Raw genomic sequence first — 23,628 nt, 5'->3', positions numbered from 1 at the left:
TAAGGACAGACATTTACCCACCTTCGTTACTAACATATATCCTTCTTTGTTTTTATTTACACTCAGATTTTTGAAACCAGTCCGCAATTCAAACTCAAGAACCAAGATCATAGTCCGTTTCAGTGCCATTACGTCAGTCCGCGCTCCTCAGCATTTACTCAGCGTCTGAAGTTTGGGAGAAGTTGGGGAATATGGGGAGGTTGGCCTTTCAGGGGTAGTGGGGGAAGGATCAGGAATTCTGGCTTTCAGACAGTCGTGCAGTTCTCTGATGGATCTTTCCAGCTCCTTGTGCTGCTTGGCCAGGTTGTACGGGCCCCCAGAGAATTCTTGCCCACATTCAGGGTGGTGGTGGCCAGCCCTAGCTGTTCCCTCTCCATATGCTCCATCATACTGGCTAGCATGTCCATACTAGACTGAAGACCACACAGTTGAGTATGGAGGCCCTCCTGAGCACAAGAGATGTTGGCATTGTCACGGTGTATCCTGAACAGGTATGCAGCTGTCTGACTTAGTTGTGGCATGATTTCCTCAAATAGCTCATGGGGAATGTGATTTGTGAGGGCAGGAGCTGCTCCAACGTTTTTGGAACAGACTCTTGTGGAAGACGAAGCTCTCGAACCAAGATTGCCATGTCCTGTGGGGTGACCATGACCAGATTAAGGTTGTGCAGCCCAGGGGACAGGAAGTACAAGGGGAAGGCATTTCGTGTGTGGGGGGAGTATTGTTGATGTCACACAGGCAAGTGGTTGGGACACTCTGGGCATTTAGCAGCCTGTACAAAGCTCCCCTCTGTCCTGGTGGGTGAGTTCGGCTAAGGTCTACCCCTGCTGATCCTCCTCCAGAGGCACTGGGCTGATCAGAATATCTCTCCTGCCTTGGGGGTGGAAAGCTGGGGACAGGTCCTAGCAGTGAATTGGGTCTAGGATGCACTCGGGCAGTTGCTGCATATGGCCGACCTTGGCTGCCTCCCCTGGAGGGTATCGTTGCCACTGGCACATGTGACTGTCTCCATGGCATCTGCGGAAGGGGTGTGTTCCTGAGTCCAAAGGGTCCTTCAGGTGATGGTGGAGTCCTCGGGCCGACTCTTGCTGCAGGCAGATTCTGTGAAGCCGTCATCGCCAGGTGCTGGAACGATGAAGATCCTTCTGTTGCCAACTGGTTTAGCTGCTGGATGGAAAGCGGCTGTGGCGACCAATCATGTCTCGACCATCCCTCCTGTATATCCTCTTCTCCAAACAGTTCTGAGAGTCCAATCAGACTTGATAGAGGCAGATCAGGCATAGGTCCCTGATCAGGGGAGTCTGGTCTCTCAGCCATACTCCTGTGTCCTAGTAATATACATATACGTTCATTATACAGCTCCATGTCATTCTTTCAGATATTGTCTATCCTATCCCTCATTTTTGTGGGTGCATGTGTGTGAATGTAAATGTGCGTGCATGTCTTCTTCCTCGTCTACAATATCACCAAGCACGGTCCATCCCAGTCCTCCCTATCTGGGGTATACGCCACAATATTAGGGAGCTGGGGGCTGTCGGGGAGGATAATTGGTATTTCATCCATTTTCCATATATTCTGGTTCTCTGTCTGTTTCGTTTGTGCTTTCTTCTAGGGCTCGGATGGCTAACAGTGGGAGCTGTCCTACTGTGGATGAAATCAATTTATTGACCAGAAATTTTATCAAGGGAATACCACAACATATTACCAGCAAGACCGCCACCCCTGTTAGTGCCAAGACTACACCTATCTGGTATAACCAGTCTTTCCATGATATCCACCCTCTCCTTAGAGTCCCAAACAGTGAAAACAGTGGGCCAATATTCATTCCATTCCCTACAATGTATCCAGAATCGTCAGTTTCATTTCTCCCTCCTATGGAGTTACTTAACAGTTCCTGTTGCATCTCTTCAAGTGTGATTAAGAGCTCTGTCAAATTTCCGTCTTCCCCTGTACGCATGGGAATAGCTGTGCAACATTCGGTGGCTTTGATCATAATACAAACTCCTTGTTCATCAGCCATCATCATCTCGATAGCTAATCTATTTTGCATTGTCATTAGCGAGGTGGCGTGCAGTTGTTCGGTTAAGGCTCCTACTGCTGCCAATGTCCAGTTCAGGTATCTTTGCTGATTATACCACAAGTAATTAATCCACTGCACCTCCTGGAACCTAGAATGGATTTTTGGAGTAACCCCGAACAGAGCCAATGCCCATCCCATTTATCCGCGTCTTCATCTGCTTTAACTCTGCTACTGTCTATGGCTTCTAACTGTCGGGGTATCCCTTCTGGTATCCCGTTTCTTACTGTGACGTTGTAGTCTGTTTTAAGTGTCATTATTCCTCTTTTCTTACAAAGTTTCTGTGGCATGGGTTGTATTGAATTTGGCATTTCAATTACTGTTATAGCTCCTGTGAGCATCACAGGAGCACAAAGGCCTTTCCAATTCGGGGACAGCGATGACAGGAGTTTCCTTTTTTGTCCGCATATCCAAAAGATGTCAGCTAAGGGTACCGTTCCCTTAGCTAAATTTGGAGTAGATACCTATGAAGCATGGGTGAGATTCAGTCCAATTACAGACCCCCCTGTGGCCGGTACTATTTGTTCACACTGTATGCCTGCTGCAGGCAGGGTGTGACATACAGTAATGTTCCATGATGCTTTGGCCGGTTTGTATTCTTGCTGCTTTTGCATACACTGTATGTGGTGTTTTGCCTGGGTCGTCCCTACCTGCCAATCGCTTATGTATTGTGCTACTAAGCCTTTAGCTATACAGAATGGGTGTATCATCCCTTTCTCTATTTTGATCATAGGTGGAACGGTTCCTTCTGTACTTAGGGGCACTGGACAAAGTTTACTGTCGGCAGCATATTTTTCATCACCTACTGCCATTTTCATAACACATTGTGTATAGCATTCTGCTTGGTCTGAGTTATGTTGGGGGCTCCTATAACAGTTGTTGATATCCAGGTAGGGGTTTAGCCTGAGGTATCACACCTTTCCGGTGACAGGCTATGCACGGCTTTTCACTGATCTGCCTAGCCGAAAATTTCAACCATTGGTAAATAAATTGGTCTTCAGCCCTTGTGTACGGGCTAGGTCTGTACTGGGATCCCATCTCCCTAAGTGACTGCTTGTTTCTAGGCTTCTAATTGTCCTCTTTTTCCTTGGTTTGATTTTTACCCATTTTGTGGCTTCATGTACTGTAACAGTTACGTCTTTCTTGGTTTCCCTGCATCCTCTTTTATCACAAATTACCTCTATGTTGAGTGTTCCCTCCTCTTCACATTTGATGCTAATGGCTTCGCCTAATATGTAATCCCCCAGCTTTCCCTGTATTCCTATGTTCTTGTAGGCTTTTGATTTAATGTATACCAAATTATATGTTTTTCCTGTGTTTAGAATGCCTTGTTTAGCTGCTATTGCGGCCATGGCCACGGCACAGTCCGTTGTATGTTTTGGATGTCTATTTTCTCCCATACTGACCACCAGTAGTATTGTCAATCCCTTGAATAATTCCTTAATCATTGTTCTGGTGACTGTTGAGATGTGCTACTAGATGTGCTACTGAGTGAGCCGTCACTAGATGAGCTGTCACTAGGGATGTGTGGTGTATCTGTGCTTTGTTTGGGTTGTACTTCCTGTGGTTCTTCTGTCGGTAAATCTAAGTTGCTGTCCGAGTCTGATGTCTCCTGTGGCCTGTCTATCTGTCGGTCTGTAATTCTGTCTGTCTGTTGGCCTGCGTCTCCAGTTGTTCCTGAGTCTGCATCTGAGTCTGTCGCTGCTCTATCTGGCAGGGATCCACTACTCTCTGAAGCTGTGCGTCGTCTTTGTTCAATCAGTCTCTGTGAGCGCCTTGGCCGGTGTTCGCCTGGCTGCAGGGAGGCGTGGCCTTCCCTCGGTGCTTCTTCTGGCTGCAGGGAGGCGTGGCCGTCCCTCGGTGCTGCTGTAGGGTCTCTGGCTTCTCTTGCTTCCCCCCTTGGCCCGGCGGCTCTGCCAAGACGAGCTTGCCGAGGCCGCAGGGGCGCTGTGCCACCAACCCTACAGCAGTGGTTTAAATGAAACCAAGTGTCCTTACCGTCTACTTTGACTGCTGTACGTGAGGCAAGAATAACTTTAAAAGGACCTTCTCGGCGGGGCCTGTCCCACTTCTTTTTGAACACTTTGACATAAACCAGATCACCAGGCTGGATGCTCTGATTTTCGAGTGGAATCTCTGCTTCTCTGTCTTCTGTAGCACCTTTGACCTGCAAAAAGATAGTTTTGTGTATTTGGGTTAACTGTCTCAGATAATTATGCCATTCGTCTTGTAGCTGCTCCAGCGATGGTCCTTCGTAGGGTCCTCTCAGGTATGGAATAGGCATCGGCCGACCTGTAAGAGCTTCAAATGGTGTCAAATGGGTTAGTCGGTTAGTTTGTGAGCGCATTGACAATAAAGCAAGCGTCAAAGCATCCAGCCAGGTTAGTTTGCCATTGCTGTCTGCTATGATTTTTGCTAGTTTGTTCTTTAAAATGCCATTAGCCCGTTCCACCGCCCCATTTGATTGAGGGTGATAAACACACCCAAACTTCTGTTTGATACCCAATTGTTTGAATGTTTCTTGTGTAACCTTGGCTACAAAAGCCCTACCGTTGTCAGATGAGATAGTATCTGGAATGCCAAATCTTGGAAAGACATCTCGGCACAAGAATTTAGCTACCGTTTTATGGTCTTGATTTGCAGAGGCTACTGCCTCAATCCATCGGCTGAATCTGCATATCACTACCAAAACATATCTCATTCGTTTAACTCGATTTTCAGCTCCCATGTCTATGAAATCCATCATAAGATGTCTGAATGGCCCATCAGGGACCGGAATGTGGGCTAAAGGGGCTGTGAATGATTTCCGGACATTGTACTGTGCACATACCTCACACTCATTCAACAAACGGTCCACTGTAGCTGCCATATATGGTGACCACCAGACAGCTTTTAGTTTGTTCATAATTTGGACTCGCGAACAATGATCGGGTCCGTGGGCCCAAATGATTGCATGTCGTAATAAATTGGTGGGTAACACAAAATGTCCATGACTACTGCGCCACAGCTTGTCTGCTGGCCCCTGACTGCGTGTCTCAATAGCGCCTCGTTTAACCCACATTCGTTTTTTCTTCTCCACTGGCCCTACTTTGAGCCACTGTCAGTGCGTCAAGTGAAACCAGTGGGGCACAATCTTGGATGGTTAGCAGGGGAAACATATTTTCTCCTTGTGCTCCTTTGCGAGCTGCGTCATCTGCTAGGTTGTTACCTTGAGCTATGATGTTATTAGGCTTAAAACTTTCCTTTTTGCTAAAGCTTATAGTTAGGGCTGGATCAGGTGACCCTGAACCATCCCTTAGTTATGCTGCTATAGACGTAGACTGCTGGGGGGTTCCCATGATGCACTGTTTCTTTCTCTTTTTGCTCTGTATGCACCACTCTGCATTTAATCATTAGTGATCGATCTCTGCTCCCCTCCACAGCATGTCTTTTTCCTGGTTCTCTCCCTCAGCCCCAACCAGTCCCAGCAGAAGACTGCCCCTCCCTGAGCCTGGTTCTGCTGGAGGTTTCTTCCTGTTAAAAGGGAGTTTTTCCTTCCCACTGTAGCCAAGTGCTTGCTCACAGGGGGTCGTTTTGACCGTTGGGGTTTTACATCATTATTGTATGGCCTTGCCTTACAATATAAAGCGCCTTGGGGCAACTGTTTGTTGTGATTTGGCGCTATATAAAAAAAAATTGATTGATTGATTGATTGATATTATTCTTTTGATGACCTGCACATTTAATGATGGCTACCTCAGACGGTAATTGGAGAGCTTGTAACAGTTGGGAAATCGCTTCTCCATGAGTGACAGGGGTGCCGTCTGCTCTCAGGAATCCCCTTTGTTTCCAAATGTTTGCATGTACATGACATACGCCATAAGCGTAGGCTGAGTCTGTGTAGATATTAACACGTTGATCTTTAGCTATCTGGCAAGCCATAGTTAAGGCTTTGATTTCTGCCAGTTGTGCTGAACAAGGCTGATCAATTCCTTGGGACTCCAGTAATTCAAAGGTCTCGCCATCCGTGTTTAGTTTAACAATCCCCATACCCGCATGCAATCCCGCGGCATCCGAAAGCATGAGCCGTCCACAAACAAGGTTAGATCTGCATCTATGGCATGATTATACAAATGTTCTCTGGCTCTCAAAAATTTCTCTGTCTCTGCCACACAGTTATGTGGAGTACCATCTAACGGTGTGACAACGTTGTATTGTTATTTCTGGAGCGGACAACACAACTTCATATCCAGTGCGTCTAGCTTGTGTTAAGACAAAACGTTGACTGGTTAGCAGGGCATGTAACTGATGCGACGTGTACAACGTTACTGCATGTCCCATGATTATGGATGATGCTTTTTGAAATGCAAAGGCAGCTGCTGCTAGACCCTGATAGCATGGTGGCAATCCTGTTTCAATGTTGTCAAGCTTTGTACTATAATAGGCCAATGGTTGTTTTCTTTCATTTGTTTCCTGCATTAGTACAGCACAAGCATATCCAGCTTTTTCAGTAACATACAAATGGAAAGGTTTCCCATAATCTGGGTTACCTAACGCGGGAGCAGATTGCATGTCTGTTTTTAGGGCCTCAAAAGCTCCCGTTGCCTCATCTGTCCAGACGAGGAGAGCTGCATTGCTTGTTTGCCCCACTGCTCTAATCATGGCACGCAAAGGTGCAGTTTTTATAGCATAATCACAAATCCACGGCCGACTGTACCCTGCCATCCCAAGGAATGAAAGCATCTGTCCCACTGTTTGGGGTTTGGGAGCCTTGATTATAGCCTCCACTTGGCTTGGGGCTATACATCGCGTGGTCCCACACAACTGTCTTCCCAAGTATTCTACTTGTTGTTTGCAGAACTGCAATTTGTCCTTACTTACTTTATGACCTCCATCTGCCAATGCATGCAATACAATTAATGAATCTTTTTCACACTGTTCTTGAGTCTCTGATGCAATAAGGAGATCATCCATATATTGCACCAATGTACTGGGTATGTCAAGGTGTTGTAAATCTTCAGCCAGGACTTTGTTAAATATGGCTGGGGACAGGTTCAGTCCCTGAGGTAGCCGTGTATACGTTAGCTGTTGTCCCAGAAATGTGAATGCAAACAAATGTTGTGAGTCTGGGTGCACAGGCACACTGAAATAGGCTGAACACAGATCGATTACCGTGTACCATTTTGCTCCAGCAGGGATGCTTGATAGTATAGTATGCGGATCAGGTACTATAGGCGCATCCATTTCTATTATTGCATTGATAGGACGCAGATCATGTACCAGCCGATACTCTTCGGTATTGTTTTTAGGGATAGGGTAGATAGGAGTATTGCATGGGCTTGCAGTTTTTATTAAAACTCCAGCTGCCATTAGTCCCTTAATTACTGGTTTTATGCCTTCAATAGCCTGAGGTTTTAATGGATACTGCCTTTGGTGAGGCAGTTTTGCTCCCGGTTTTACTTTTATTTTTACTGGTAAGGCTGTTTTTACTAGTCCTACATCTGTTTTTCTTTTGGACCACACCACTGGTGGTATTTGCTCTAACAATTTCTCTTGTTGGGCCGATAACACCATCTGTCCCTCTGGTCTAGGATTGAGCTCCACTTTTTGAGCTATAGCCTCATCATTTACTTTTAAGTTAATTCGTACAAACTGCTGGTCTTTTGACAGATGTACTTGTGGACTTTCCATGTTTTGCCATTCTTCAACTTCTGAGGCTGTCTTTACCATTGGACCTAGGTCATGGGATTCGTACTTTTCTGAGACTAAAAGGGTCACATGAGGCGTGGCATTCGGCACTTGATACCATTGTTGTTCAGCTGAAGTTAGCTTGACAGAAGCTGCGGCCCCTTGGGGGCCTAAATAAATTTCTGTGGTGGTTATGTGAAACAGCCGTTGATTCATCAATACATCCCAGCAGCATGCATAGTCAGTTTGTTCTTGTTTGGCATCGAACATCAGGGTGACATGTAAAGGTAAACTAGATGTACATACTGCTTCATAGTGTTGTTCTGCCCAGGGCTTCCATTTTTCCCATTCCAGTTGGAGATTTGAATTTTCTGGTTGTAACTTCAGCCAGTATACCATGGGTTGCACAGTTCGGACCTTGTTTTCCATGTCCATAAGCACCATAATGTTGGCAAGTGCTTCGTCAGGAAAGTGTATTTGCAGTCCTTGATGGGTACACACTATCTGGGTTTGTAGCTTACATAAAATGTCTCTTCCCAGCAAATTCACAGGTGTATTTTGTGAGTATAACAGTGGTGCTTCAATTGTTTTTCCTGCAATCGTTACAGGAAGTGGGCGTGTAAAAGGTATTATTTGAGTCTTCCCAGAGAAGCCGATGGTCTTAATTACAGACCCAGAGAGGGGGAGATGAGCGCCCATTTTCCCTATGCAAGAGTATGTTGCCCCTGTATCCACCATGAAAGGGAAATCTCTGTTTTGTATATTAACGGTGACGGTTGGCTCTTCCTTAGGTATCATCGAAATAGCCAATGCCACCGTTTCCCCTTCTGTCTTCTCTAGGCCCCCCTATTGCCAATAGGCAGAGGGTCCAACCCAAGGTCGGGCCGGACAATTTCTCATTCGATGTCCAGGTTGTCCACAGCTCCAACACTCATTAGAGGGTTGATCCCCTATTGGGGGTGTTGGTCCCATAGGCGGTCCCGCTTGACTGTTCCTGGGAGCTGAGTTCTGGAATCTGCTTCCAAATGAAGGTTGGCGAGATCCTCTTCGCCACCCTCCTCTTTGACCTTGAAAGTTCCGTGACTCTCCTCTCCACCCATGACTGTAGGTGGGTCCATTTCCGGGTGTGCCAGTGCTATGGTAGTGATAGTGATGCTCCACTGGAGCTGAGACTTCTCCTGTAGGAGTGCTTCCTGCTGCTCCTTGGGGGCTCTGTGTGGCTGTTACCACAGGTGCCTGTATGGTGGCAGCAGTGTTTGCCGTAAGGCCCGTGCTTGCCGGCTCAGAAGGAACAGGGGTCATCATTGGTGCCTGGGTCTTTGTTTTTTCTTTCTTGACTTTGGTTAGCTCTCCCAACTGCATCTGCACCAATTTTTTCGTCAGGGATTTTGCTGCATCTTCTTCTTTTTGTTTTTCTTTCTTGTAGATTTCAAGATGGTGACAAATATGCTCAGAGTATAAAGCCCAATTCATTTTTGATAGTCCCACGACTCCATCTAGGGCTTTCTGAACCTCATCTGCTAGAGCCTTTTTTACAGTTATTTTAAACAGGATTTCAGTTGCTGGTGAATGGTTCCATGCATTTCCTGTTTCCTCCACCCATCTCTTCTGGAATCGGTGCAGGAACTTCTTTGGGCACTCTTCAGGTGTCCACTCCTCATCATCCAATTTAGAGGGATCCAAGACCTCAGGGTACTTTCTTCTCAGTCCTTCCCACATGGAGTTTCTATAGCGATTAAAGGGGACTTCATCATGTTGATTAGTGCCCATCATTTGTGTTAGTCCAACCTTTCCTGCTAATTCTTCAGTGTCATGTTTTCCCATGACATGCATTAGCAAGGCTTTTATGTCACCTAAAGACAAGGTTACCCCTGCAGTGCCTTCTTCTAAGGCAGTTATCCATCTCCCAGCTCCTTGGGTGATGTCTGGCAGCCTGTTGGCCAGCCCCACCATGTCTGTCCAGCTCCATGGGGTATACACATGATGACCATTTCTGACCACCAATGGGCATATGAGGTCTTCGTCCTCCTCTTCTTCTGTGGGGGCTCCATACTGTCTTCCAGATCGAGTGCGACTGACTGGTTCCAGGCAGTCCATCCAGTTGGTTATATTCTGTTCTAAAGCCGCTATGTCTTTGGCTACACATTGTTGTCTTTGCCTGAGTCGGGCCTCTTTTGCACTCTCAATGACGATCTCACCAGAAATTTTTCGGGTGGGTGGCTCTATAATGTGATTCCCTTGATTGGGCGTCGATTGTTGTAATATTCTTCTTTCCTCGGCGTCCCTATGTCTTTGCATTCTTTCCTTTGCTAGCCGAAGCTGCTCAGCTAGTTCTTCATTATCTCTTCTGGCCAGATCCAGTGTGTCACAGAAGCTCTTGTGCCACTCTTCGGAGCCTCTATAGCCTGTGAAGGTCCAGTCGGCTGACTTATGGTGGGAGGGGACAGTTTTCAGTGGACCTCGATGTACAGGCGGAGCCTTCAGGTCTCTCTCTTTATCCTCGTCTGCCTCCGTGTCACTGTTATTTGTGGCCCCCCCTGCTGGTCGTGGTGAGCGACCACTTACTTTCGGACTTGGAGACCTTGTATGATCCATTTGACAGACTGAGGACCTGTCTCCTTGTGGCTCTCGAGCTTTTAGTGTCAGTGTGAATTTGCCCTCCACATCCATGCCTTGGTCCTCTTCACGAGTTCCTAATACAAATTGTCCAGCTGTCTTTCCCATATCATGACGTTTATATGGGGGTGGCTCTGCTTCCCAGCTCGGTGCACTGGCTTTAGTGTCTTTGGATCTTTCCTCTGTCATTTTTTCTCTTTTCTGCTGTAGCCTCTGTGCTTCCTGCTTGAACAAGGCCAAAACTTCTTTTTCTTCAGTGCGTTTTTTGTTGTTATTTACGTTCTTCTGCTGATCTTTAATTTCTTTTTTCTGTATTTCTACCGCAACTGCTTCACACATCACCGGATCAAATGATCCCTCCAAAGGCCATTGCCTGCCCCCATGTGACCTTTTGTGCCACTTTCTCATACATTGGTTGGCCTTAGTGCGTTTTCCTGGATATTTTCTTAGTAATAAGTCTAGCGGGGTACTTTCCCGACCTTGACCTTGGGAGTTACCCATGTAACCCTGACAAACGCTATGTGAGGTGTTTCTATGGTGTTCTGGTAGTCCCTCAGGGGCTGTCCTGATCCGGACCAATAACTTGCTGGCTGTAACACCTGTTTTGTATTTTAAACCCTTAAAAGGATTAAATTTCCAACTGTTATGCCCGTCTTCTTTTTCTTTAACTAAATACGAAAATTTACCTGTTTCCCACCGAACCTTCCTTGGGACCACAGTCAGAGTCAACCTAGGAAACAGTTCTTCACCTGGATCGGTTGGTAGTGTTACTAAATTATTTAATGGTATGCTAATTTCTTTATTAGGATCAGCACAAAGCAGCTCCTGCCACGGGGTTAAACCCTGATGCCACAGACGTCTTATCAGCAGCTCCCAATTAATTAGAGGGAATTGTTCTTTCTTTTGCTTCAGATTGATTACCTTAGTAATCTGCCATAATTTCTGATTGATCTCTTGTTTGTCCTGCCAATGTTCTGCTCCTACCCTGTCAAAATAGGTCCTTTCCAGCCAAAAATGTGTCCTGATTCCCTGGGTTTCGATGTCTCCGTCAGTCAAGTAATGTTCTGGGAGTAGTATTTCATCATCACTTAAGTCTCCCATCAATGACTGTCCCAAGCATTGATCAGTCTGTCAGCTTTTTCACTATAATCTAAGCTTTATCTCTTTTGATTTATAACCAATTTTATTTATTTAATCCTCTTACAACCCTAACACTTCCTAATGTCTTTGCTCCCGACTTTCTATTTTCCTTCTAATTTTTTAACTTTCTGCTTCTTGTCTTTTTCTGCTATGTTTATTAGTTTTCTTTCTTTGAAATAATATCTACCTTCTCTGTATTTACATAGCAGTCTTTTCTCCTGTCTTTTTCTTCACTGTCTCTGTTTCACACTTTCCTCTCTGCCTGTCATGCACCTCCCAAGTCCTTCTGTTGGGTCTAAACACCTCCTCCTCGTACTCTTTCACATTAATCTTGTATGTCAGCCAGCCTGCAAGCCCTCACAGCTTTGCCTGCAACTCCCCGCTCTCCCACACACCAATCTTCAAAAGCTTTATACACAAAAATTATTAAAAACAACTTTCTATATATCTCTATCTAGACTTCTGCCACTTTTCACTCCGCGGCTTTAAACAACCTTTTTATTCACTTAACACCAATGTGTTCTGTTTAAGCATGTATCTCTTCTTCACGTTAGACAGCTTCTGCGGCGCTGCCAGCAACTTCATATATTATTTTTTTACAAGCCCTCTTTGAGCGTACAATATTTCATTTACTTCTACGCCTTACCGTGCCTCGCGTGCGTATCCTGTGCTTAATATATTATTTTTCACCAGCTCCTTTCTGAGCATACAATATTTCATTTATTTCTACGCCTTACCGCGCCTCGCGTGCGTATCCTGTGCCTTTCTGCACTTTCTTCTACTTTTTTTTCACTTACTGAGCTCCTCGTGAGCTTAATGTGCCTTTGCACTGAAAATACTCTCTTTTTCTTTTCTTATAAAAAACTCATATTACTGTGTACTTAATTACTTATTCTTCTCCCACGCCCCACAAGCGTGTATTTGGTGCCTTACTGCACTATTTTCTGCTTCATTAATTCTCATGTATTCTGCACTAACTCTCTATTTATTTTATTTTTTTTATAGTTTTTCTCTTTTCTTAAAAAATGACGTCCTTTATTGAGCTCTTTTACTTACTGTCAGCTGTGCTACTTTGCACTTTTCTCTTTTTATCACGTACGGTATTTCTACTGCGCCCCCTCAGGCGCTTATCTTGTGCTTCCTCTGCACGTATTCTCTGTTAAACTCTTTTTCTCACTTATTTCACTTCAGTCTCTGTTAAACTCTTTAAATAACCTTGTATTACCTTGTATCTATTTGTCAGTATACTCCCCTAAATTAACCCCTACAGCGCATGCTATCAGCCGGCACGTTAGTAACGAATTTCAACACCAATTATTCCCCAAACATCCAGGTTAGTTCTCCACGCACTCTTTTCCGCACCAGAGTTCATGAACATTCCTGACCTTTCACTCACACAGACATTCTTTTTCCCGGGAACACACACACCTTCTGAGCATTTTATCTACAAGGCCTGATAATTTTCAATCTTATCTTTTTTTAGTCTCTTATCAATTTTCTTAGTCCAGGTTCTTTTGGGTAAGAGGCAATTAAAAAATATCACCTGTCAACTTGGGCGGAAATCCCGACTCACTCCTCCAGATCGTGCAGAAGTTATAAAAGGTTTCTGCTTACCTTTTAGTCGTGATCACTGTTATTTACGGTCTGGAGGGATGAGCTGGACTGCCCCAGGCTGCCGGAATGCCCCTGGACCCTCCTGAAGCTGGCTCGCCAAGTTCTGACGTGGCTCGTCTTTAGTCTTCTCAGGATGTCGTCTTTTAGATAACACAAACTAATTGCAAGTGATATGCTAGAAAAGGACACAACACTTTAGAATAATTCAGCCTTAAGCAAGATAAAATGCACAGAGTTTTTAAGTTTATTTAAGCCTTCGACACAGAGCTTAGACAAACTGAGTCCTCTAGAGAGACTGAATATGACAACCGCGCTCATCTATTTATTGGAGACCCGCGGGCATCGCTCCTCCTTCGACTTTTTTATTTATTTCATTCCCAAGACATGGTTTTCTATTGGAAGCGTCCTCTAGTGAACCCTAAGCAGGTGTTAGGCCATTATTTCAATGTGACAAACGCTCCCATTAAAACGTGAAGGATTTACAACTGATTTTTTTTAAAAGACCTTCAGCCACAGGTGCAGCTGGCCTGAGGCCCCCCCCCGCACGTGGCCTCAGCCACAGGTGCAGCTAGCTATTAAAGATGACGCTGCGTTGTAATAATATCGTAGTCATTAGAGACAACGGTGCGCTGTGAGAATATCGTAGTCATTGAAGATGAAGGTGCGCTTTGACAATATCGTAGCCATTAAAGATGAAGGTGCGCTGTGAGAATATCGTAGTCATTAGAGACAACGGTGCGCTGTGAGAATATCGTAGTCATTAGAGACAACGGTGCGCTGTGAGAATATCATAGTCATTGAAGATGATTGCGCGCTGTGACAATATGGTAGTCATTAAAGATGAAGGTGCGCTTTGACAATATCGTAGCCATTAAAGATGACGCTGCGTTGTAATAATATCATAGCCATTAAAGATGACGGTGCGCTGTGAGAAAGTCATGCGTATTAAAGATGAGTGTGATGAGGGTTTTGCTGTGAAGTCTCTCTGTGGTTCTGATCTGAAGTGGTCTTAAATGTCCAGGTCTGCCGGTGGACCTGCAGTACCTCCCAGAGGACAAGAAGAGAGAAGACGACCCAGACATCAGAAAGATGCTGCTGGAAACGCTTTTATTGGTACAAACAGAATCAGTTTCAAACACAGTCAACAGACTTTGGTAAAAATCCAAATACAAGATAGCAACAGATTGACATCGGACACATGATGAAAATGGCACCAATGTGATATATACAGGAACTACAAAACAGTTACTTTTATCAAGTATTCAGTGAGTCATTTTGTCAAAAAAACAAACAAAAAACAAACTCCAAGAATAAATCATCTCAGTGGTATTTAGTTTAAATGGTGTGTTATAGTGTTAATCTCTTCCAAATCAACCAATGTGAGGCATGACAAAAGTATTATAATGAAATCTAATTAAAGATTCTGTAATCCAACACGGAAAATCCAGGATATTAACAATGACTGCATATAAAAAGCTAACTAGAAGCACTCAGAGAGTGCAAACCTCTGCCAAGGCCATGGGTTCACTGACGCCATAACATCTATACACCGTGGAATCATTGAACCTACAAAAGTCTAACAATGTTTGCTCAGTAGTAAAAAAAAGTTTCATCTGCTGTGACTGGATAGCATGTATCCTTAGCGCTTGGCATCACAGTTTATTGCAACTTGCACCTTTCCCAGAAGCTACTGTCATCTGAGCACTGATATTGATATTGCATGTGCTTATAGACAAAAACAAATAAGAGACAAAATTCAATGTATTATTCAACTAAACTGCAAATATATGAATTTTTTTAACATTTATGAAACACTTCTCTAAATAAATAACAATAAATTCTGAAACAGAACTATTTTTTAAGTGTTGCATGTGCTACATAATGAAGTGCACTGTCTATATATTCAGTGAAGTGCACTGAAGCAGAATATATGCGACAGTAAGGTGCTGATGTCAGCCTCTGGGTTTTCTGGATCCTAGGCGTGATTCATCAACACCTGGGAGTGGGTTTTGCACCTTGTGTACTTTGTTCAGTGATGTGCACTGAACCAGAACTTAACCACTGCTGAGTATACTGCTGACTCATCACTTTGCTTTTGCTAAGTGAAGTAATCTGGATAGTGATATTCATTGCCACTAAAATATAATAATGCCAAATGATAGTCCATCTAATAAATTCATTGTGCTCCCCAGCCCTGTATAGTTTGTCATGAGGGATTTCCTCTTTGCAGTGTGTTGTATTTGACATTGTTTACTAAAAAGGCCATAGGGTCACTGACCCTAAAGAGATTCCCTCCTTGGCACAGTGATCTATTCAACAATTCAGTGTTACAAGCGAAACTATGATACATACACTTTTCTTTCCTGTATATTTGATATCCTTGACCATGAAAACATACCACTAGAACTTGGAATCACTTTTATGTCTTTATTAGTTCAAAAGTTATTGTATAAAAACGATTTTTCTGTAATGGCGGTTTTCTTCTGGATCTAGCTCCGTAACATTTGAAGCTACATCAAATCTGATGACACCTTACTGAATGAGTACAGATTCAGCTACAATTTGGTGTTAGTTGTGCATCTCTAGCTTCATTTGTCACCTCACACTGACACATTTTCTTTTTCCCTATATTTTTGCATATTCTGGATCACCAGATCCGGAATCCGGATCCGATCATCACCAAACTTTGTTGTTTGATAGAACATTTGACTATGTTACACCCTAATTTTTTTCAAGCCTTTCTGCCTTGTTTTTGTGGAGTTAGAAACTAGAATGTCAAAATTCCCTCTATCCCGCAATGGTGAAGAATCCTTTAAAAAAATCCTGTATCCGGATCGTGATCCGGATCACCACTAAAATTTAATCACTTGTTCCTCTTGTCATTTCCAACCACTCCACAAAATTTCATCAAAATCCTTTCAAAACGTTTTGAGTTATCCTGCTGACAGACAGACAGACAGGCAGACAGACAAACAAACTCGACCGAAAACATAACCTCCTTGGCGGAGGTAATAAAATCCACAAAAAGTAAATTAAAACCAGCGTTTTATTTTACTTTTATTCATTTGTTTATTTTCTAGCTGACTGCGACCAAATTTGGCCGACAGACACTCAAACAGAAGAATGTTTATTCTATCCTGAGAGAGTTCCACCACTGGGAGAAGGACGTCTACGTTACAGCAGTTTGTGAAAAACTTATTCAGGTAGGAAAGATGAGATCGAGAATCTCGGATTGGTCTCTTCTTCACCATGTAATAATAATAATAATAATACATTTTATTTGTATAGCGCTTTTCTAGAAACTCAAAGACGCTTCACAGACACATTAGTAAATATCAGTATATAAGGTTAAAATGCAAAAAAAACAAAAAACAAAACACTAAAACAGGTTAAACATTAAAAGCAGTCTTGAATAATTGGGTCTTGAGGAGTGATTTAAAGGTGGAAAGTTCGGAGCAGTCACGGAGTTGTTGTGGGAGGGAGTTCCAGAGGGTGGGGGTGGCGATGGAGAAGGCTCTGTCACCCCAGGTTCGGAGCTTGGTCCTACAGGGGAAGGACAGGAGGTTAGCGTTGGAGGAACGGAGGGATTGTGATGGAGTATGGGGCAGGAGCAGGTCAGAGAGGTAAGAAGGTGCCAGGTTGTGGAGGGCTTTGAAGGTGATAAGGAGAACTTTAAACTGTATGCGCTGAGGGATGGGGAGCCAGTGAAGATCTTGGAGGACAGGGGTGATGTGTTGGTGGGACCGGGTTTGTGTGAGGAGTCGAGCAGCAGAGTTCTGGATATATTGAAGTTTCTTGAGAGTTTTGGATGGTGTACCATAGAGAATACTATTGCAGTAGTCCAGGGGTGGCCAAGTTCGGTCCTCGAGAGCCACATTCCTGACACTCTTAGTTGTCTCCCTGCTCCAACACACCTGAATCCAATGAAAGGCTCATTAACGTCATTAACAACGGCTCTGCTAATGAGTCTTTCATTGGATTCAGGTGTGTTGGAGCAGGGAGACAGCTAAGAGTGTCAGGAATGTGGCTCTCGAGGACCGAACTTGGCCACCCCTGCAGTAGTCGATTCTGGATGTAATGAAAGCGTGGATTAAGGTTTCAGCGGCTGAGAAGTTCAGAGATGAGCGGAGACGGGCGATATTTTTAAGGTGGAAGAAAGCAGACCGGGTTATTTGTTTAACATGGGATTCAAATGAGAGGGTGGGGTCAAAGAGTAGTTTTCTCTGGGCCCCTCCCCAATCAGACCGGGAGTGACATGTTTAGCTGCATGTTCTCCTTGAATTGCTGGCTGTCTGAGTGGTGTCCAAAAAATGAGGTGGGCTTCATAGATAATTGGCAAACCTTCTGGGGAAAACCTAGTCTTGTTAGGAGAGACGGCATCCATCCCACTTTGGATGGAGCAGCTCTCATTTCTAGAAATCTGGCCAATTTTCTTAAATCCTCCAAACCGTGACTATCCAGGGTTGGGACCAGGAAGCAGAGTTGTAGTCTTACACACCTCTCTGCAGCTTCTCTCCCCCTGCCATCCCCTCATTACCCCATCCCCGTAGAGACGGTGCCTGCTCCCAGACCACCAATAACCAGCAAAAATCTATTTAAGCATAAAAATTCAAAAAGAAAAAATAATATAGCACCTTCAACTGCACCACAGACTAAAACAGTTAAATGTGGTCTATTAAACATTAGGTCTCTCTCTTCTAAGTCCCTGTTAGTAAATGATATAATAATTGATCAACATATTGATTTATTCTGCCTTACAGAAACCTGGTTACAGCAGGATGAATATGTTAGTTTAAATGAGTCAACACCCCCGAGTCACACTAACTGTCAGAATGCTCGTAGCACGGGCCGAGGCGGAGGATTAGCAGCAATCTTCCATTCCAGCTTATTAATTAATCAAAAACCCAGACAGAGCTTTAATTCATTTGAAAGCTTGACTCTAAGTCTTGTCCATCCAAATTGGAAGTCTCAAAAACCAGTTTTATTTGTTATTATCTATCGTCCTCCTGGTCGTTACTGTGAGTTTCTCTGTGAATTTTCAGACCTTTTGTCTGACTTAGTGCTTAGCTCAGATAAGGTAATTATAGTGGGCGATTTTAACATCCACACAGATGCTGAAAATGACGGCCTCAACACTGCATTTAATCTATTATTAGACTCAATTGGCTTTGCTCAAAATGTAAATGAGTCCACCCACCACTTTAATCATATCTTAGATCTTGTTCTGACTTATGGTATGGAAAATGAAGACTTAACAGTATTCCCTGAAAACTCCCTTCTGTCTGATCATTTCTTAATAACATTTACATTTACTCTGATGGACTACCCAGCAGTGGGGAATAAGTTTCATTACACTAGAAGTCTTTCAGAAAGCGCTGTAACTAGGTTTAAGGATATGATTCCTTCTTTATGTTCTCTAATGCCATATACCAACACAGTGCAGAGTAGCTACCTAAACTCTGTAAGTGAGATAGAGTATCTCGTCAATAGTTTTACATCCTCATTGAAGACAACTTTGGATGCTGTAGCTCCTCTGAAAAAGAGAGCTTTAAATCAGAAGTGCCTGACTCCGTGGTATAACTCACAAACTCGCAGCTTAAAGCAGATAACCCGTAAGTTGGAGAGGAAATGGCGTCTCACTAATTTAGAAGATCTTCACTTAGCCTGGAAAAAGAGTCTGTTGCTCTATAAAAAAAAACCTCCGTAAAGCTAGGACATCTTACTACTCATCACTAATTGAAGAAAATAAGAACAACCCCAGGTTTCTTTTCAGCACTGTAGCCAGGCTGACAAAGAGTCAGAGCTCTATTGAGCCGAGTATTCCTTTAACTTTAACTAGTAATGACTTCATGACTTTCTTTGCTAATAAAATTTTAACTATTAGAGAAAAAATTACTCATAACCATCCCAAAGACGTATTGTTATCTTTGGCTGCTTTCAGTGATGCCGGTATTTGGTTAGACTCTTTCTCTCTGATTGTTCTGTCTGAGTTATTTTCATTAGTTACTTCATCCAAACTATCAACATGTCTATTAGACCCCATTCCTACCAGGCTGCTCAAGGAAGCCCTATCATTATTTAATGCTTCGATCTTAAATATGATCAATCTATCTTTGTTAGTTGGTTATGTACCACAGGCTTTTAAGGTGGCAGTAATTAAACCATTACTTAAAAAGCCATCACTTGACCCAGCTATCTTAGGTAATTATAGGCCAATCTCCAACCTTCCTTTTCTCTCAGAAATTCTTGAAAGGGTAGTTGTAAAACAGCTAACTGATCATCTGCAGAGGAATGGTCTATTTGAAGCATTTCAGTCAGGTTTTAGAATTCATCATAGTACAGAAACAGCATTAGTGATGGTTACAAATGATCTTCTTATGGCCTCAGACAGTGGACTCATCTCTGTGCTTGTTCTGTTAGACCTCAGTGCTGCTTTTGATACTGTTGACCATAAAATTTTATTACAGAGATTAGAGCATGCCATAGGTATTAAAGGCACTGCGCTGCGGTGGTTTGAATCATATTTATCTAATAGATTACAATTTGTTCATGTAAATGGGGAATCTTCTTCACAGACTAAGGTTAATTATGGAGTTCCACAAGGTTCTGTGCTAGGACCAATTTTATTCACTTTATACATGCTTCCCTTAGGCAGTATTATTAGACGGCATTGCTTAAATTTTCATTGTTACGCAGATGATACCCAGCTTTATCTATCCATGAAGCCAGAGGACACACACCAATTAGCTAAACTGCAGGATTGTCTTACAGACATAAAGACATGGATGACCTCTAATTTCCTGCTTTTAAACTCAGATAAAACTGAAGTTATTGTACTTGGCCCCACAAATCTTAGAAACATGGTGTCTAACCAGATCCTTACTCTGGATGGCATTACCCTGACCTCTAGTAATACTGTGATAAATCTTGGAGTCATTTTTGATCAGGATATGTCATTCAATGCGCATATTAAACAAATATGTAGGACTGCTTTTTTGCATTTACGCAATATCTCTAAAATTAGAAAGGTCTTGTCTCAGAGTGATGCTGAAAAACTAATTCATGCATTTATTTCCTCTAGGCTGGACTATTGTAATTCATTATTATCAGGTTGTCCTAAAAGTTCCCTGAAAAGCCTTCAGTTAATTCAAAATGCTGCAGCTAGAGTGCTAACAGGGACTAGAAGGAGAGAGCATATCTCACCCATATTGGCCTCTCTTCATTGGCTTCCTGTTAATTCTAGAATAGAATTTAAAATTCTTCTTCTTACTTATAAGGTTTTGAATAATCAGGTCCCATCTTATCTTAGGGACCTCATAATACCATATCACCCCAATAGAGCGCTTCGCTCTCAGACTGCAGGCTTACTTGTAGTTCCTAGGGTTTGTAAGAGTAGAATGGGAGGCAGAGCCTTCAGCTTTCAGGCTCCTCTCCTGTGGAACCAGCTCCCAATTCAGATCAGGGAGACAGACACCCTCTCTACTTTTAAGATTAGGCTTAAAACTTTCCTTTTTGCTAAAGCTTATAGTTAGGGCTGGATCAGGTGTCCCTGAACCATCCCTTAGTTATGCTGCTATAGACTTAGACTGCTGGGGGGTTCCCATGATGCACTAAGTGTTTCTTTCTCTTTTTGCTCTGTATGCACCACTCTGCATTTAATCATTAGTGATTGATCTCTGCTCCCCTCCACAGCATGTCTTTTTCCTGGTTCTCTCCCTCAGCCCCAACCAGTCCCAGCAGAAGACTGCCCCTCCCTGAGCCTGTTTCTGCTGGAGGTTTCTTCCTGTTAAAAGGGAGTTTTTCCTTCCCACTGTTGCCAAGTGCTTGCTCACAGGGGGTCGTTTTGACCGTTGGGGTTTTTACGTAATTATTGTATGGCCTTGCCTTACAATATAAAGTGCCTTGGGGCAACTGTTTGTTGTGATTTGGTGCTATATAAATAAAATTGATTGATTGAAAGAGGATACCAAAGTTACGGACAAGAGGGGAAGGAGTGAGTGTTGTGCTGTCAAGATTTAGGGTGAAGTTTGAAGCGGATTTTGTGATGTTTTTTGGACCAATGATTATTATGTCTGTTTTGTCACCGTTGAGTTTGAGAAAATTGTGTGACATCCAAGTTTTTATGCCACTGAGACAGGTAGTGAGGGTGGACTGGGTTTGGGGGTTGACAGATGAAGTGGAGATGTAAAGCTGAATGTCGTCGGCATAATAGTGGAAGCGGAGACCAAAACGGTGAATGATGTTGCCAAGTGGGAGGATGTACAGAATAAATAAGAGAGGACCAAGCACCGAACCTTGGGGGACACCTTGTGACAGGGGGGCAGTGGAGGAGGAGCAGTCATTTATGCTGATGAATTGTTGTCGGTTGGTGAGATAAGATTGAATCCATGAGAGAGCAGAGCCGGAGATGTTAAGGGAGGTCTTGAGGCGGGAGAGGAGGATGGAGTGACTAATAGTATCAAACGCAGCTGTGAGGTCCAGAAGGATGAGAATGGAGAGGTGGCCAACGTCAGAGGAGAGGAGGTCGTTTGTCACTTTGAGGAGTGCTGTTTCTGTACTGTGTTTCTGACGGAAACCGGATTGGAATGGTTCAAATAGGCTATTTGAGAGTAGATGTGTTTGAAGTTGTGAGGCTATGACACGCTCAAGGATTTTGGACAGAAAAGGAAGGTTGGATATGGGCCGGACGTTTGCCAGGTTGTTGGAGTCACGACCAGGTTTTTTGAGAATTGGTGTAATAGCTGCTAACTTGAGAGACGGTGGAACGGAGCCAGTGGTGAGAGAGGAGTTAATTATTGTGGTGATCAAGGGAGCAATGGATGGGAGACAAGCTTTGATGAGAGGGGAGGGGATTGGATCCAGGGAGGTGATCTGATGTGACATCAGATCATCAGATCTATGAGTGTGACTCCACATGCCAAACACCATCGTCCTTATTAATGTGCTGCACATCATCCAGTCTTCAGTCCCTCTTCATTCACCAGTGCCTCAAAATACTTCCTCCACCTTCTCACAGTCTGTAAGAACTGTAATTATGAGTTCTTTCAGGTGATTTCAAATGAAATTTGTATCAAAACTAAGATGCCTAAAATGTTTATAGTGTTGTGTTTATTTCTGCAACAGATTTGAATGCTGCGCTGTTTTAAAGTAAATTTTATTTAAAATGAAATAAAAATTTAGATTTCTCCTTACAGGTGCTGATCGGAGACGAGCCGGAGCAGGGCATGGAGAACCTGATGGAGGTGAAGATTCCTGAGGACGTAGAGGAGAAGCTGAAGGAGGCTGATGCTAAAGAACAGGAGGAGCTGGAGAGGGAGGACAAGAGGAGTAGTCAGGTGGAGAAGAGGAGTCAGGAGGAGGTGGAGAGAGAGCATGAGAGGAGTCAGGATGAGGAGGGGTAGGAGGAAGTGATGAAAAGAGTATACATTGTAGGAGATGAAATCTCAGCTTCAGGTTCAATGGCTCACATGTGATACAGTTAAATAATCTTTTTATTACTATTATTCATGATATTGGAAAGAAAAATGACTTAATCCTCAGAGTATCTGTGCACAGCCACAGTGATTGATCTTTAAGCTCCGCCTCCTTCCTACAGCAATAACATTCCGCACTCTAACGATAATCCACTAATGCATATATGTTTTTACACAGAATTTATCATCCGGTTTGCTGATAATCTGTCATCAAACTGTAAGGTCTCCACTGTCCTTTAGAGGGCGCCATACACACGTCATGGCTGATGGATCACGCATGGATTCTGTTCATGTAACTCTTAAAACATGATTGACACTTTACACCTGGCTGTCAGAGGACTCTGCTGATTGGCTGCTCGTCCTTAACGTGTGTGTGTGTGTGTGTGTGTGTGTGTGTGTGTGTGTGTGTGTGTGTGTGTGTGTGTGTGTGGGTGTGGGTGTGGGTGGGGGGTAGTTTGATAGTTTCTTTTGTTGTGCAGCACCAAGTGTCAAACTGTTTCCTGCTGATAACTCATTTCCTGCTTATGCTTTACAATAAAAGCATTTTAGTGGCGAGACAGTAAAGTCTTACTGTGAAAGGCCAAGTGATGAATTGGAGTGAAATTGTGACGTTTTACTGTATTGGAATTGAAATCTGCTTCAAACCACATGCAGAAGTGCTGGATGAAAATCCAGATGTGTTTGTGTAGTTTGGACAAACTTTCAGTCAGTAAAGAAGCTGATTAACATCACTGTTTCCTGTCTCGTAGTCACCAGAGAGGCGTCTCAGAGCTCACCCACATCACGACTGAAGTGTGAAATTCTTTTTTTCACAGTACAGTCCTGTTACTGCCGTTTGTTTCTGCCTGGACTTAAGCTGTACTTGTGGTGTGGATGAACAGGTTATATGTTCAGGTTGTTTGATGCATACATTTCCATATTAATCACAGTCAGGTGTTCACATTGAAGTTATTTACTTTGTTGCAGAAATAACCACAATACAAAAGCTAATGAAATATTTATGTACAGAAGGTTGAGCTGAGTGATGAGCATTATTTACAG

At 43.5% G+C, this 23,628-nt stretch overlaps 1 protein-coding gene across 1 annotated transcript in view; it reads left to right on the top strand.

Annotated features, from left to right (window-relative positions):
- The window catches only part of hgh1 (HGH1 homolog (S. cerevisiae)), a 69,233-nt gene extending 46,089 nt beyond the window's left edge, over positions 1 to 23,144 (top strand). The window contains exons 9-11 of the mRNA XM_034164719.1: positions 14,136 to 14,227; positions 16,195 to 16,317; positions 22,309 to 23,144. Coding sequence (XP_034020610.1) covers positions 14,136 to 14,227; positions 16,195 to 16,317; positions 22,309 to 22,515 — 422 coding nt within the window. The 3' untranslated portion in view covers positions 22,516 to 23,144. The remainder of the gene's footprint in view (positions 1 to 14,135; positions 14,228 to 16,194; positions 16,318 to 22,308) is intronic.
- The last annotated feature ends 484 nt before the right edge of the window (positions 23,145 to 23,628 follow it).

This window comes from Thalassophryne amazonica, chromosome 3, assembly GCF_902500255.1.
Source record: "Thalassophryne amazonica chromosome 3, fThaAma1.1, whole genome shotgun sequence".
NCBI lineage: Eukaryota > Metazoa > Chordata > Actinopteri > Batrachoidiformes > Batrachoididae > Thalassophryne > Thalassophryne amazonica.
The sequence above is the reverse complement of the archived record's forward strand: the minus strand, read 5'-3'. Positions and strand labels throughout refer to the sequence as shown.